The sequence below is a fragment of the Thermobia domestica genome, chromosome 5, assembly GCF_964235325.1.
Source record: "Thermobia domestica chromosome 5, izTheDome1.hap1.1, whole genome shotgun sequence".
Taxonomy (NCBI): domain Eukaryota; kingdom Metazoa; phylum Arthropoda; class Insecta; order Zygentoma; family Lepismatidae; genus Thermobia; species Thermobia domestica.
The window spans coordinates 166,056,724-166,074,509 of NC_137458.1; the positions used below are offsets into that span (position 1 = coordinate 166,056,724).

At 36.5% G+C, this 17,786-nt stretch overlaps 1 protein-coding gene across 2 annotated transcripts in view; it reads left to right on the plus strand.

The window, feature by feature from the left end:
• LOC145686246 (phosphonopyruvate decarboxylase-like) overlaps positions 1–17,786 on the plus strand; it is a 178,008-nt gene that overhangs the window by 100,801 nt on the left and 59,421 nt on the right. For both annotated transcript variants that reach the window (XM_081759354.1, XM_081759355.1), the window contains exon 2: positions 11,169–11,317. In XM_081759354.1, the coding sequence (XP_081615480.1) occupies positions 11,189–11,317 (129 nt within the window). In that variant the 5' untranslated portion in view covers positions 11,169–11,188. The remainder of the gene's footprint in view (positions 1–11,168; positions 11,318–17,786) is intronic.

Genomic DNA, 17,786 nt, shown 5'->3' on the forward strand with positions numbered 1-17,786 from the left:
AACAATGTTGCTATTACTTTTTATCCAGCCCTTGTATTTGGATATTCATTTTGTTTTAATGACTTTGGAGGTACTAGAAAAACACCGTACAAACAAACATACAAAAGCAAATCTTGTTTGTAAATTTCACTAAAAGTGTCTCTCGATTCAAGTTGTTGGCCCTTTTCGCAGCAGATAAAGGAATTATTTTCCCTTCAGAGCGAGATATGATAATTTATTACTGGTTACAAAACACCTGTGATTTAGAATTGTCATTTTATTAATTTTATTTATTTATTTATTTATTTTTTCACTAAGGAGGATTATCTGGAAGTAGTACTTGACGGTGTCTCTCAGTCTTCTTTCCCGATTAGATAGCGAAAGTACTTTAGACGCATGTATTTGATTTCTTTTATCTTTTTATCAAAAAAAAAAAAAATGCTTTTTGCGAATTCTTATTTGAAGATTTATTTAACAAGTTCAACATTCTTACCAACAGCGAGCTGTATGACCAGTGGATCTGCAGATTGATTGAACCCCATACACTTTATCTTTAGATTTTTGGTAGAAATATATATTTCTTTAAACTACATTATAATATGTGTGCGGCATGTTAAAGTTATTTGTTGAGTGCTCTGTTATCGTTCAGTTCCGTCATATATTATAGATAGTGTGTTTGCCGGTGTATAAGATGCACGTTTTTCTTTTGAAAATAAGTTTTAAAAAAATGAGCGGGGTACAGGTATTTTGGTTATTTCGATTTCAATAAGTTAGGTGATCTTGTGCTGTTTATTTTCCCTTCGGCACACAACAGCATACAATTCAGTGACTGTAAATACCTGCCAGTAGATGCCACTAGGCCTTCTCAAGTAGTGTTTGCTTGCTAAAATATGCCCCCTCCCCCCACAAGGTAGGGTAATTGCCCTCCCGTGGATTTTTGAAAGGGTTCTCCGAAATATATTTCGGAACATTAGATTTGCTAACCCACAGCTAATAAAAGTCATGGAATGTGCATAAATCATCGTTGTTTTACATGGAGTATAATGCGCATGTTCATTAGGATGTGCGAATGTATTCGCGAATTCATTTGTGTGTCAATGTCTCCCTCCACCTCCCTTGAAAACAATCCTAGGGCGTTTCTGTCCTAAAATATTACTTTATATTTTCAAATACAGTGAAACCTGTCTTTAGCGGAATCGAGAGGGACTTGCAAAAAATTCCGTTAAAGTCAGGTTTCCGCTTAGTGGAGGTAGACCTTTCCTTCTTCTTCTTCTTTTTTTTAAAATACATGCTCATAAAGGGTCATATGAGAAAATATATTGCTGTACGTATATTGTTTGATCACAGTGCTTCTTTCTTCTACGAATAAATACACAAAAAATTAAAATGAATACAAAATATACTATGCACACGTTTTCTTTATTTTTCTAATAGCCAAGTAGAGTTTTCTGTGTACATTGCTGCTTGGCTGCTTGACTTTCCGCATACACTTTAGCCTGAGAAATTATACTAAGTGAATCAAAATCATTTTTCCGTAAGGCAAATTGTTTGCAGTTCCTTTAAACTTCTGAGAGCATCTTGATATGTATTTATTCTACACTCTTCTTCGAACTCAATATCGTATTCCTCTTCTTCCTCTATCTCGTTTTCTTCTTTCCAACATTCCGTATGATTCTTGATTAAGTTGCGGGGATTAAGGGCAATTTGTGGGGGTGAATATGAGTAATGATTAGGGAAGTTCTATACGTCCAGAAATATTTAATAAAAGAACGAACATTTTATCGCAGACAGTATAATGTATATGTCTCACAAAATGTCTAAACATCTTCTAAACGCTGTAGTCCGGAACTCAGAATTTTCCGTTAAATGTTTATTTTCCTTTCCGTTGTCCGCGTAACACAGTTTCCGCTTAATGAAGGGACTTTTTACACGTTTTGTTCTCCAAAATTCATGGGACCGTAAAATATTTCCGTTTAAGACAGTTTTCCGTTTAATAAAGGGTCCGTTGAAGACAGGTTTTACTGTATAACATACATGGAAAAATATTTTTCCTCGAAAACGAGTAGAAAAAAGAGGATTTTTCTTATACATCGGATTCTTCTTTTTCTCCGTCTTTTCCCACTTATGTGGGGTCGACATTTCTGATTAATCTTCTCCACAAAACTCTGTCACAGAATCCACAAAACTGTCCATTTCCATCTTAGTCTTTCTCTACCTTTCTTTCATTCACTAGCATTGCCTCATTCTTCTGACCACATAGTCGTTTGTTCTCATTTGATGGCCATAGCACTGCAATCTTTTTCTTGGATCTTCTTAGATATCTCTGTGACCTTGGTTGTTCCCCATATTCTCTCACTCACTGTCTCCTCTTGTTATCGCACACATCTAGCGCAGCATTCTCATTTCGGTAACATTTATTTTGTTTTGTACTTTCCTTATTGTCATGTTTTGCTCCATATATCATTGCTAACCTAACCACTGTTTTGTAAATCATCTCTTTATTTTTACCGTGATTCTGCGGTCAGACACAACGCCAGATACTTTCTTCCAACTTCACCATCTCTTTTGTATTCTGTCTGTGTTTCCACGTCCAAGTTATCACTTTTAGCAATAGATGAGAATAAATAATATTTAATATTTTTTCACTTCATTCATCTTTCTTCTTGTAGTTTTACTACCCCATTTCCTCCTCCGTTAAACTCGAGATATTCCGTTTTCTTTCTACTAATTTTTAGGCCTTTGCCTTCTATAAATTTTTTCCAACTTTCTACTTTCGTTTCAACTTCTTTCCGGTTTGTATTACATAGTAAAATTCATCAGGAAACATCATACACTAGGGAGCTTCATCCCTCACATCTGCAATTATGACATCCATGACAATTATGAAGATTTATGGGCTTACGGTTGAGCTCTGCTGTACCCAACCCGAACACGAATTTGGCATTCGGATTGAATTACACTCTACTTTTTACTTGGGACATAACTCTGTATACCTGTCTCGGATTATTATTGGGTACTTCTCTGGCATTTCTTTCTTCCTCCTGACGTGATACTCTGTCGTAGGCCTTTTCCAAATCAATACAGATAACATGCAATCCTTATTGTTCCTCCTGATGCTTTTCCATAGTTTATCTTAGTATAAAAATTGCGTCCGTTGTACTCCTTAGTGGCATAAATACAAATTGTTCTTCTTCTATTGATGATTGCTCCCGTAATTGCTCATCTACATCGTGAACTCTTTCCTGAAGTTCCAGTCTTCTCTGCGGCCATCAGTATGATCCTATTATTTACGCCCCGCCATTTTTGTGCATTCTCTTTTTTCATAAAGTTTTCTTTGGACGATCCACTTAATTTCTCTTCTTTCAACCTCCAGCATCTAATTTTCAGCTCTTCGTTTCGCGGTCTCCCATTGTATCTACTCGTGACCTTTCAGTCTACGCTCATCATTCTACGCTGCGGGGCCATGCTTTCATCATTTATTACCTTGCAACTTTTAATTTTCTTTAGATATTATCTTCGGCACAAAATGTAAGTCGATTTGACTTTTTTCTACTACTCTTGTAAGTCAAAAGGTACTCCTTCATCCTCTGAAAAAAGTGCATTCCAAATTACCAAATCGAATGCCGTCGTAAGGTATATCACTCTTCTCTTTCCTCGTTCCTTTCTTCCACGCTCCAGCCATCGCGTGTTCTCTCAATCTCTTCCTTGTTTCTACCGACATGTCAATTAAAGTCATCATCCGCAATTACTTTTTCCTCTATCAGGATGCTGCGAAGTTTGTGGTCCAAATCCTCCAAAATTCTGTCTCTCTCCTCCCAGCCTACTTGGGGAGTATATGAACACACTACATTGATCATTTCGTCCCGTTTTATCTTGATACTCATCACTTTGTCGCTTCTTCTATTCATACTTTTACCTATCTTTCAGATCACGAGAAAAAAATGCCCATGGCGTTTCTTCCGTGTCGAGTTGTTCCACTATACAACAAGTTGTAGCCACCTCCTGGCTCTCTTACCTTATTACTTTTCCATCTTGTTTCTTGCACGTACTTTCTTCTTTCGATCTGCATTCTCTCTTTCTCGTTCATTCATTGTCCTGACGTTAACTGTTCTCACTCTTACCCTTACGTGAACTAGCTTCTTTAACCGAACATGTCTTTGACTCGGTAGATCTTGTCTGTTTTTCGCAGTAGTCGGGTGAAGCCTCTGCGCGTTACCTACTAGGTACGCCGTAGTATTTAGAGGCTTTATTTAGAGAACCCATCATGACGATAATTTGGTCTTTACATGACTGAATAGTAGCTAATGGGTGTGCAGAGGTATCTTGTCGTGGCCGAGTCGCTGGTGTGCGTGCTATCTGGGCGCGTGGTCGCAGGTTCTATTCCCGATTGATACTTCTCTCGGATACAAATCAGAGTGTAGTGGGTTGAATCGCACTTTAAACGTTAAACCCCGTCTTATATGACTTTTGGTACGGTAATGAAAATATTAGACTCAAAGCAATCCAATTTAAGTATAAATGTAGTTGGGTTGCATGTTAAAGTATAGGTCCAGATTTCACATAGTTACAGTTTGGAAAATACCTTAATTTCTAATCAATCGATATACTACCCGTATAATAGGTTTCAGATTCTCAGAAAGGGTTAAATACCCCTTGTAGTGAAGGCCGAAATCACGTAGCAATTAGAACAGAATGACGAAGGGACGAAAACCATGCAAGTCCATACATTTACAGCATGTGAAGAAAGTAATTGTAACCAACAAATTTTGATCTGAATAGAATGATAACATGCGAAAGATATGCACTGATTTATTTTTTAACGTGATACTCTACAATCAGCTTAACTTCAAGGAAAATTTCTTCAGAAAACTTATCTTTTAATGTAGAGATCAATAATTTTTCATTTACAACAATAAACAAATCTCAATTTCTGCTTATATGAACTATCACCATAACGCGATAATTTACCAAATCTTCCTAGCTTTAATGGCAAAATTAACATATTTTCATTCACTATTTTGTCGAACTTTAGAACCAATTTTAATTTAATTTAGTTTAGAATTAACTGGGTTGAAGATAATCATCACATTGATGTTTAAAAGGCTGTGAATTTGCCTAGAGTAAATATGTGGTATGGTTTGTCTCCTAGGGAACTCATTAGGTGTTTCCATTTTGATGGTACGGTAACTCGAGAAAAGTACATAATAATGATTGCGGATTACATTTTCCCTACCATTCGTGCAACTTGCGGTAATGACAAGTTTTATTACAAGCGAAATGGCATCCCACCGCATTAACACACACACACAAAAAAAAAAAAAAAAAAAAAGAAAAAAAGAAAAAAAGAAATGAAGAAATCTTTCAGTTTTACGTCCCACGTTTATGCCGGTTAGGCTAAAGGAGACGGTGATTATGAGAAATGAATGAAATGGTGGAATGAAGAAAGTGGGAGGAAACGGGAGAACCCCGAGAAAATCCACGAGCACTGTGTTTGTCCACACGGCGCGAGCTGGGATCGAACCAGGGACCCCAAGCACCGGAGGTGAACGCTCTACCACTACGCCGCACTAACATGCGAGTATACCTGGATCCAGGGGGGTAAAAGTGAGGGAGAACGCGGGGGGACGCCGTTACCCCACTTCCAAAAATTGCTATGGCGTCCAATCACTTCCTAAAAAAATACAATGGGCAAAGATAGGCACGAGGGACGGCGTGAAATCATGCGTCCCCTACCTTTTCAGATCCACTTTTACCCCTGCCTGGATCAAAATGTACCCAGCCAGTAGATAGGACGCAAGGGACCAATTGAGTTTCCTGCATATTCTCCAGACGTTACACCGTTCATTTTTTTTTTTTTTTCGTATGGAGCACAATAAAAGATGAGGATTTTGATCAATAGTGTACAGAGGCCCGAAGGCTTGGGGAATGCCCGAAGACAACTGCTACTAGTTTTAAATTACCAAAGTGCCTGTGCGCTAGCTTAAGTCATGCAGGCATTACTAGCGTGACTGTTTATTATTATGAATTAGCGTGTGCATTAGGGCGTTTAAAAGTTTATTATTATTATTATTATTATTATTATTATTATTATTATTATTATTATTATTATTATTATTATTATTATTATTATTATTATTATTATGACAATTCAGCATCTCAAAGCAACGTGCCATCACTATCCCTAATACCACCAGAACCAGAAGTGGTTCAAATTTAATATTACTTCCGGTTAGAGATGCAAGGGCTCGGGAAAAAACCGGCTTTTTTGGAAAAAAACTCGGTTTTTTCTGCTTCGCTTTTTTGCTTGGTAAATTTTGGGCTTTTTTGAAACTTCTGCTTTAAATTGATAAACCAGATTTTGTTTCGCTTCTCTATAACACAAAAAGTCATTTAATTAGTGGTTGATGCCGATAATAATATAAAACCTCGAAAATAAACCATGAATTTCGAAAAGATATTCAAACAGTTTTACTTCTCAACATATTTACATTATGAATTCCAAAGGATTAACCAGTGTATATAATAAGATTTTTTTAACCTCTTACATACAAAAGTAAACAGGGCTGGCAAGAACCATGGTTGTTTTTGAAAATGCCAAAAAACCCGTTTTTTGGGGGAGTTTAAACTAGGTTTTTTTGGGTTTAAATCAGGTTTTTTGGGTTTAGATATTTTGCTTTATATATTTTTATTAGATATTGACAGAAATAAGTATGTTTCGCCTTGGTGTTATTATGCAACAATGGGGTTATGCTGGAAGAGGTCACATAAGCTTAAAGAAGTCAGGTCAGTAAATTTCTTAAATTGAGAAACTCCCGCCCTAGACATCGGGAAAATCCCGTAATTATTCTAAATGTAAAACAATAACGGAAAAATCCTGTTATTGCTTTGCATGTAAAATTTAAACGTCAACGTATCATAATCAGTACGCTAAAACTGAGGTATTAAATTACAAATTTAGTACGTACATATCATTGAAAATACAATCCAAGCTAATGTTGGAAGCTACGTAGGCAATCCATAAATTTTGCCAATTTATATCAATATATTTAAGCAACCTTAGCTTCTTTATAAAACAACAGGCATTCAGGCATGCGGAAATATACAATTTAGTTTCGTTTCGTATGTTCAGGCTTAACATTCTTACGTAATACCGAGGTTATCAAGGAGAAGACTTTCGCTTGAAGTTACATCCGAACCGCTACTTTGTTTACGCATGAAAGAAAGGTTGTGGTTTGACCGAGAATTGAACATGGGACACCTTGATTAAAAGGTGAAAAGGAAATAAAACTAATGCAGATGGTTTGATGTGTGGAAACGTCACCATAAAGTTCACACGATTCACATTTTTCGTTCTTTTTATTTTATTTTTTGGTTTAAACCAGTTGTTTATTAAAAAAAACAGCTGGTGTAAACCAGCCAACCCTAAAAGTAAATACTTCTTTAAAAAATATTCAAATAAGTAGCAAAATTCTATGTAGTATTTTTACTTCAAAATATTCCATACCCTCTTTTTGGGCTGACACACAATCATAGTCATACGTCTTGCAAATAAAATCAGAAAAATAAACACACTGCTGAACAAGACTGCACTTATTTAATACAAAAACACATTTACACGTGACGTTTCGATCTTCTAGCCAAGATCCTCATCAGACGTACACTCTGATGAGAACGTCTGATGTATCCTCTGATGAGGATGTCATCAGAGTGTACGTCTAATGAGGATTTTGGCTAGAAGATCGGAACGTCACGTGTAATTATGTTTTTACATTAAATAAGTGCAGTCTTGTTCAGCAGTGTTTATATTTCTCTTTTTGGAACAAAATAAAATTAAAATAAAACATAAGAAAAATACTTAGATTTATATGATACACTTAAAGGCTGCACATCTAGAGCTTTTGGTTTTGTATATTCTTGAAATTCTACAGTTTTATATAAGCACCATCACGGTTTACTCATTCCTCAAGTTTTCTGTATTTTTAACAAGAGGGATTCAACATATGAAGGGTGTGAGGTAAGAACATGGTAACCCACAATTTTACTATTTTAAGAAATTATAAATTTTCTGCTGCACAGTCCATTTTGAAAGTCGGAAAACTGATTTTTCACATAAGACTATATATGAAGGATTAAACGAAGCGATATGCGTTGCTGTTTATCTGGTGCTGCATAACTCAGCAATTGAACATTTGTTAGTTACCATGTTCTTGGCTCACACCCTTCATATCATTACGGAACTCTCCCCACCCCACCACCACCAAAAAAAAAGAGACTACGGAATATATTTAAGTTAAGATAAATACAACTGCACAACAAACATGACTGAGTGGAGCTTTTGCGCTTCTATCGGGAAGTCCGGGATTCAACTCAGCATTCGACCATTCTGACAAAACTTTTCTTCATTCCATCTATGAAGTAGAAATAGTGCGTGTACTGTGAGTTGGCCGACTTCATTTCTTATTGTTTTTAAATCGTTATTATTACTAATTACGACGGTTTTGCGAAGGTTAGGGGGACGGTCTTTCGGACTGAAGCCTGTTCCCCAAAATTACGGAATGTCTAAAACAAACGAAATATCTATTAGTTATGCCTTTACTCATAAACTTTAAGCTCCCGTCAAATAAAAATTACGAATGTTTAGAAAAACTAAACATTAGTAAGAAAAAAACCCTCCCAAAATACTTTTCTAAATCCGCTACTGATTCTCAGTATAAAATGATCTTCAAGGTTGTATCCGGAAGATTATCTCTAAATATATAAACGAAACGAAATACAGTATTAGTTATGCCTGTACCAGGGGTGCCCACAAAGGGGAGCTATGACGCAAAGTGCATCATTGAAATATTGAAGGGGGTAAAAATCTATATAAATATGTTTGAGGGGGTGTAAAAATTAATCGAAAAGATTTTTATCATGGAAGAACACCTACGGATAGACAATTGAGGGGGGGGGGTGCGTCATGAACATGAGGAGGGGTGGGCACCTTCCTGTACTCATAAACTTCAAGCTCCTCCCAAATAAAATTAGGACATTTTAGAAAACGAAACAATCAGAGAAACCCGCCCCAAAGTACGTTTCTAAATCCGCTACTGATTATTTGTATAAATTAGTATTCAAGGTTGTACCCGGAAAATTATTGCTAAATCGTTGCACAGCTACAGTATAACAGAAATGTGGAAGTACGGTTAGACGGATATATTGAAAAACGTACGCTTTGACGGATATATAGAAAAACGTAAGTTTAACTTTTGCACTAGAAGCTAGACTACTAAGCTCTTAGAAATGAAGCACAGACGACAAACTGAAATGATCCCGAGAAAAAAAAATGTCGATAATTCAAAAGTTAAAATAAAGTTAAATAGCCTCTAAAATTGCCCTCAAATACTACATTCTTCATGTTAGCTTTAATTCGTAAAACATGTGCTCCATCCATCTTGATGGTGAATTTTAGAGCGAAATATGTCATTTAGGTCATGGAATTCTTATCTACCTGTAGAATATACTATAAGAAAGCTATTTAGATAGAAAAATCATGAAAATGAAAAAAGCCAAAATTTCCAAAATTCTCGTTTTTTCCCCAAAAAAGCCGGCTTTTTTGCATCTCTACTTCCGGTTTAAATACTGATTTCCACAGCAAAAATATAAGGAATATGGAGATGCGTTTTTCTGCAATCGATTCATTGTCCCAAGAATATGTTTAATCTTTTTCAGTAACCCTCTATTCAAACCACAAATGGTTCAAATTATCCATTTCCGGTTTCAACACTTATCGCCATAGAACAATAATGGTAATACAATATCGGCAAGTGATTTTTGCAATAGATTCAGTATCTCGAGAGAGCATATCATCACAACACTCTACCAATACCTGAAGTAGTTGACATTTCTACCACTTCCGGGTTCAATGCTAATCTTTATAAAAAAAAAAAACGAGAAGAAATATCGAGCTGTAGTTTTTTGCAATTGATTCAGTGTCATTTACTCCGTTAACTCTGTATTCAAACCGGAAGGGGTTCAAATTCGCTATTTCCGCTTTTAACACTTATTGCCATAGATGGAAATGGTAATAGCTAGCGGCAATAGGTTTCTACAATCGATTTAATGTCTCGAGAAAGCATGTCATCACAACCCGCAACACCACGAAACCCAGAAGTCATTGAAATTTACTACTACTTCCGGTTTCAATACTGATTTCAGTAGAGCAAAAACGGTTAAGATTTATCAAGATGCACTTTTTTGGAATCGAGTCAGCTCGCCAAGAGTAAGTTTTACATATCCTTCCTTAACCCTCTATTGAATCCAGAAATAGTTCAAACTAACCATTTCCAGTTTCAACATTTATTGCCATAGAACAAAAATGGTAATAGATAGTGAGAAGCAGTTTTCGGCAATCGATTCATAATCTCAAGAGTACATACCATCATAACCCGCAACATTCTACCAAAACCGAAAGAGTTTGAAATTTACTACTACTTACTGATTTTCGTAGAGCAAAAACGTAACAGATAAAACATAGAGATGAAGTATTTTGCAATCAATTCAGCTTTCCAAAGCAGGTTCTATATCTTCCCCTAACCATCTATTCAATCGGGAAGTAATTCAGATTAACGATTTCCTATTTCAACGTTTATCGCCATAGAACACAAAGAGTAAGGCATAGCGAGTAATGGCTTTCTGATATGGATTCAGAGCTCGTGGAACAGATTTTGTCATTGATTTGTTGCGACTAGTAGTTATAGATGTACTACCTCAAGTTTGAATATGAATTGCTGTAGTTTGGAAGTTTACCCTCGTTTCACACTTGAAACGAAACTCATTTGTTATCAAATAACTGCTGGAATGAGTGTGTGGAAAGAAACGGGAGACCCCTGAGAAAACACATGAACATGATCTTGTCAACTACAAAATCGCATGGCTAGGATCGAATCAGAGATCCAACGTATCAGGGATGAGTGCTCAAATAGTGACTGAACTCGAGATACATATGAGTAAGTGATAAGACATTTCGAAGACGATATGTCTAAGGGGTAATTGTAGAGCACACTTTAGCGGAATATTCACGATGTTAAGAAGGTAATACGTCTTATTTTAAGTGCCAATTTGTTTCTTATTTTGTTCTGAGCATAATAATAAAAGTAATAAATAATTACAAATACCTTTTTTCTTTTCTTTTTTTCTTTTTTTTTTAGTTTTATTTGGAAATTGCACCATGTTTGCCTTACGGAGATTATTCATCCAGCTGGACAAAGCGTGTATTACGCCTCTACTCAGATCTGCGACCAACGACATCAAAATGCTCTCTACATCCCAGGCAGCATGTGACAAGTTTCAAGAACAGGTAACAAACTAACTATACGTTTATATTGTTATACAGTTGTTTAATTCACTAGAAACATGTCTATACTGCAAACAACACGCAATGTATCCTTCCACCTTTGGAGCCAAACGGCCACGCATCCACAAATTTTTATTCTGAGAGTCTAAAGTTTGGAGGGGGTTCAATACTATAGCACGGCCAACAAGAGATGGTCTCTGACGTTTCTTACCACATGCGGTGGGACATTGCAGCCCCTACTTTGATACCAGTGTTACCAACCACGATCACTCTGTCTTATACCATTAATTAAGTTGCCACTACAGTTGCACGGAAAAAAACATTGACACGCGAATAGTGGCAATGTCACTGCGAGCTATCAGAGACGTTCTCTTACTGGACGCACTATAAAAGGAACTACGTCTATGTGATATTGAACAGTGTTATTTGCAGTCGAAAAGACAATAAGTAATTTTTAAGTACTACCACCGATATTCTCAGAAAATATAGAAATAAATGTTTATATATATATATATATATATATATATATATATATATATATATATATATATATATATATATATATATATATATATATATATATATATATATATATATATATATGTACACTTCCACATGAGCACCCTTGGTAGCACGTAGCACATCTAGGCGATATTCAATTTCCATCCACACCTTAACCAACATCACTGGAGGGATCGATGCAACGACTGTGGTTATTCGTTGCTGCAGGGTTTCAAGATCTGGTACACGTGTTCGGTAGACCTCATCCTTGACATAACCCCATAAAAAGAAGTCTAATGGGGTTATGTCAGGAGAGCGTGGAGGCCAAGCTGTTGGTCCATCACGACCAATCCATCGCCCAGGAAATGTCCTATCGAGATAGGCACGGACGTCCAAACCCCAATGAGGTGGTGCACCGTCTTGCTGAAAAACGACATCGGGGCGATACTGAAGCAGCTGAGGAACAGCATACAGCTGCAACATATCCAGGTACACTGCAGATGTAATGGTATCCTCAGCGAAGAAGAATGGCCCGATAATTCGATCGTGCAATACCGCGCACCAAACATTCACCTTTGGACTGCGTCTGGTGAACTCCCTGACCTCCCTGGGGGGGTTCTGAACCCCAAATGCGTACATTATGGCGATTCACTACTCCACTGACAAAGAATGTCGCTTCGTCGGAAAAGGCAATTCGTCTGAGATAACCATTATCGTCCTCAATACGTGATAGCATTTCGACCGCAAAGTCATATCGATGTGTACCATCGTCGGGCAACAAGGCCTGAACGAGTTGCACTTTGTAAGCACGAAACAATAAACGTGTGTGTAAAATGTCATGGATAGAGCTTTTTGGCATCTGTAATTCACGTGAGACCCTGCGCACCGATTTCTTAGGACTTCTCAGAAAAGACTGCCGCACAGCCTCCACCGTGTCTGCTGAGGTTCTTGGTCGACCAGACCTCGGAAGGTCAGCAACCGACCCTGTGTTCTTGAACTTCTCATACCAGGCTTTAATGCTCTTGACATCAGGCGGAGTTCTCCCAAATGTTGTCTGGAACTGTCTCTGCACCGTGGTTGGTGATCGTGTCTCATGGTACCACAGGACACACTGTGCCTTCTCCTGGTTGGTTGGCATGGCTTCTTGGGCTTCTTACTTACGTACTACAAACCTAAAACACAAAAAAGTTGAGACTTGGTAAAACAGAACAAACCTAACACAGACAAAAACTTTTATAGTTTGTAAACAATTCAACACCAGTTTCATATTTCTATCTTATTTCTAGCCTGAGTTATCAATTTCTGTAATCAGGGAAGGACTTCTCGGACACCCTGTATATATACCCTCGGTCAAAATCTTTCTGCTACATCAATAATTTCTCTCCTACCTAATTATACTTTTATTAAGAAAGTGTACAAATGTATGTCGAATTACGAATTTCTGAATGCTAGTCAGGATCCGGTGGGTATGACCTTGGCGTCAAACTCTTCGTTGATGCTTTGAACGTCAAATATACTATGCCTACATTACTACGCTCTAATTGTTATTTACGTAATACGTGGGAACCAAATTATACATTTCTATATAAATAATCATCGATGTCACTATATCTATCCCATGTCCTTTCATCATAAACTATTGAACAAATTTTGACGTAAAAGTAAACCTTTGGCCCATCTTTCTTCGGTCTACAATTATCATGAGGAGTGATACTTGTGACCGGTTTTCATTGATTTCCTATGGAAAATTTCCTAACAATGAAAAATTTCAATAGATGGTTTCACATAAAGTTAGCAACAATGAAATTTTATCTTTTGAGATTGTTAAAAAAATCCGATTTCACATAAAGTTGGCAACAATGAAATTTTATCTTTTGAGATTGCTAAAAAAAAATCCAGCCTTTTACCTGTACATTTTCTATGGCCTATACTGAACTCGTAGCAAAATTAAGGTTCCTTACATACTGGAAAATCAGGGAAATTAAAGATGGTCAGGGAAACCGATTGAAAGTCAGGGGAAAATTTGAAGTTTATTCGGACGTTTTCGTTTAGATAAGTGGAAAATGTCCTATAACTATTCTATAAGGCCTTGTTTCCATATTGTACTAAAACACAATAACACACTGAGCAAGGCTATATGATAATATGTAAAAAACACAATCATGTAACAGTTTCAACACAATTGTGTTATTGTGTTTTAGAACAATAAGTGGAAAACACTTAAAAATGACAAAAATATCTTTAACGTCATTAGGAATCATTGATGAGCGATGAATCGGTGTAACCTAGTATGTCACTTCAACTACTTATTTAATGACTCTCTAGTTCATTAAGGGAAGTTTACTGACATTGCAGGATACACAAAATTTCTTGTGTAGTTGTGCGGCGTCCGCTAGTTGGAAAATGCCATTTGTTTCAAAGGGCATTGGAAATATGGGACTATGTAACGAAACTTCTACAACAAAAAAGGCGGTCAAACACGAAAAGAAAGCAAGCGATCCATTTATTAAGTGCAAACTAACTTTCTGCAAGATTGTACCCATTGAATGCCAGCCCTTCTATGTAGGTTTTGGGGTCCGCAGTGGGTCAGGGGTAGAGCATTCACCCCTGATGCATGGAGTCCCTGGTTCGATCCCAGCTCGCGCCAAGTGAAATTTGTGGTGGATACACACCGTGTGTATGGGTTTTCTCGGGGTACTCCCGTTTCCTCCCGTTTTATTCATTCTACCATTGCATTCGTTTTTCATCATCACTGTCTCCTTTAGTCTAGCCGGTATAAACGTGGGAGGTAAAAGTGAAACATTTCATTTCATTTCATTTTTGTGTAGGTTTCAGACTTCAAGACCAATTGCCCTATTCGTGTTTGAGTTGGAAAACTTACAAAATCTCATGATTCAATATGTGAAACCAAAGCTGCTGAAATGTACAAATACATGGATATTATGTATTGATTTGAGAGAAACAGAACAGAGAAGCAGACTATGGAACAACAGAAATTGGAATTTTTACGACTGCCGCTTGATTCTAGCTCCTATGGTTACCAAAGTTCAACAGAGCAGTCCTTTTAAATACTGCTTTCGTTGGATCTTAAGGTAATTCAACATTCACTCTATGTAGGTCAAAAAAGTTCTATCTTCTTCTAGGCGAACTTCATATGTCTAACATCACAGACGAAGTGCTTGCTGAAAACTCTTAAAAAGAATATACCTCCTTCTCCAGTCTAAAAACTTAGCAGAACTTCAGGAAATCTTCCAGAGTGACGCTGCTTACAGCAAGTTTCTTGCTGGCACTGAAGAATACAAACATTATGGAAAATAGTAAAAATTGGGCTCTCATTCTCGCATCCAACGGTCGTAAGAAGGTTATCCGTCAACAAATCATTGTTAATGGAAAATATAAGTGAAAAGGCTATTGTAACAGAAAGGCATATTCATAAATAGGACAAGAGGCAAAAGCTATTGAATAAGTATAAAGCACCAAATAATGCTGTTTTACGTGAAAGGCTCCAGAGATTCTAAGAGTACTTGCACCAGCAAAAGGAAGAGGTAAGTGAGCACAACAGAAAGAAAGCTAAGAAGAGAATGTTAGATGCACAACTGAAAGACTTGGAGAGCTTGTTTGAAATGGGAAAATGGCAAAAAGGAGCTAGCCATTGACACCAAACTGAGCGAGATCAGAAAGAAAAGTGTCTCCTTGATGTAAATTTCAGTGACTTCCTACCACGAAAGTCGGTAATTTTCACGATTCTGAGTTAATCTTTCTAATTCTAGTATAATAGTTTTAATTCGAATAAACTACTGTTTTCCTTTTCTCTATTTGAAATTTTTGGTTATATTTGTACCTATTTTATGTAGAGATGTGTAACCTTGTATGTAGATAATTGTGAAGTCTTTTAAAAAATGAAAAAATACTGACAATATATAGGAAAATAAAAGCAAAGTCAGAAAAAAACAATAAAAATTGTCAAATTGGTGAGGGAGAGTCGGTTGTTGGGAGGAGAAGCACTTCACAAGAATTTTATGTAACCACGGAATTCTTACGAAGAGTCATGGAAACTCAGGGAATTTTTAAAATCAAAACTTGTAGAATTCCTGAAAATTTATCGAATACGAAAAAAAAGGGACATTTAAAAGGAAAAGGAAAACTTAAATTCAGGGAAAGAGTCGAGTTTCCTGCCAAATTTTATGACATCTATTTCCTATTGAGAAGAATCGATGTGTCTCAATTCTCTTCACTTTCCTTGGAAGTCTCCCTTTTTGAATTTTGGATAGTGGCTTACCGTTTCCCCGTGTCTTCTTTCCGAACGTGTTCGCCCGAAGAGGAAACAAACGTATTTCCTATTTTGCTTACTCAACGGCATTTATGAAAAAATCTTGGTAAATGTGCTGCTTCCATCAAAGGAAACTTCAAGTAATTACTTTTGTTTTATTTTATTGCCATATGCATGGATTGATATTCGAAAGTGTAGTTTATTTTCTGCGCTATTGTATTTAGTGCCTTTCTTTACCATATAAGGAAATTTATCTGTTTATAAACATGTGTAAGCTATTTTCCTACGTGCAGAAAACTGCCAATTGCAAATTAGGAAAAAAATTATGCATTTATTTATTTTTATATGTTGTTGGTGAGGACTTTGTCTCAGAAAGTCTCGAAGCTAAGCTGTATGTATTCAATTCGGAATCAATAATCATCATGAAAAGACAAATATTGTTCTTAATAGATAAAGCCTATTGTAGTAAACCGACCGAATATCGGATACTCGCTATTCTCACAAATTAAGTGCTGCTCATTGTCACCAGTAATGAATTGGGACCGCATTCACTCGCCAGAGTTCCATTGTGAGTTGGAGCGGTGTCGAAGAAACTGTGCGTTTATGAAGAAAGAAAACAACGTTAGTTTCACAGTTTTTTAGAGCAACTTAATAATCTAGTTTTTTCACATCGAAGATAAGGAAAAACTATAGCTTATTAATTTGTTATAAAAAGATAAGATAGTCGAGTAGTTTAGAACGGGAAAATCACAAAAACTATATTAACAATAGATAAGGGGGTATTAGAAATATTAACTCACATGAATGTTCTGGTGTGTACAGTTCCTCATACGTACGATTTGATTGACGAATCTTGTGTAAACTTAGAAATAGGGAAAACAAATCAAGAAATCGCGCAAATATGTAAGAAATATAATGTAAATAATAGATTTTGAATCCCTTGACAGAACGGACCATACGCAACATGGTTTACACTTTAATCGCAGAGGCAAACTGTACATTGTAAATAAGGTACATCAATTAATAACAACTCAGCAAGATGAACAACCAGGTAGTAGTGCACAGCATATAGGTAGTCAAACTATGTCTCTAGCCCGTAAACATGCTACGATTACTTCAAATGTAACTGCAAATTTCCCAGATTTAAAGAATATCTCAGGAACTTTTAATGCATTCCAACTGTTTAATGTAAGCTTTAATTTAGTAGTGGAAAAGGGCTGTTTGAAATATATATATAGCAAGGATATGAAACTGTTGCTAGTAGTAGAAAAGGTGCTAGACAATTTCAGGCGTACTCCAATACAACTAGTGAACCGTAACAACAAATTATTTATGTACAGACAAAACAAAACAAAAAAGAAAAAGAAAGAAATCTACAAAGTATTACCACAGATACACCTTGTGTAAGTACAAAATCCCTGAAAACTTCTGGCAACTGTAGCAATGAACAAGAACATGAAGAGGGCCCAAAAATCACTTAATTAGAACATAGCAAGACAAATGTAGATGTCTGCATGCATGACCCCACAAAATAGAAAGACTGGTCTAACGACAGACTGTACTACAAATAGTAGTATTCGTATGACCAGTCGACAAAGACGATTAGAAAAACTTAGACGATTAGAGGACAAAGACGATTAGACAAAGACCAGAAAACTTAGAAATGACGATTTTCTATGCGACGAAACGATAACAACTCAA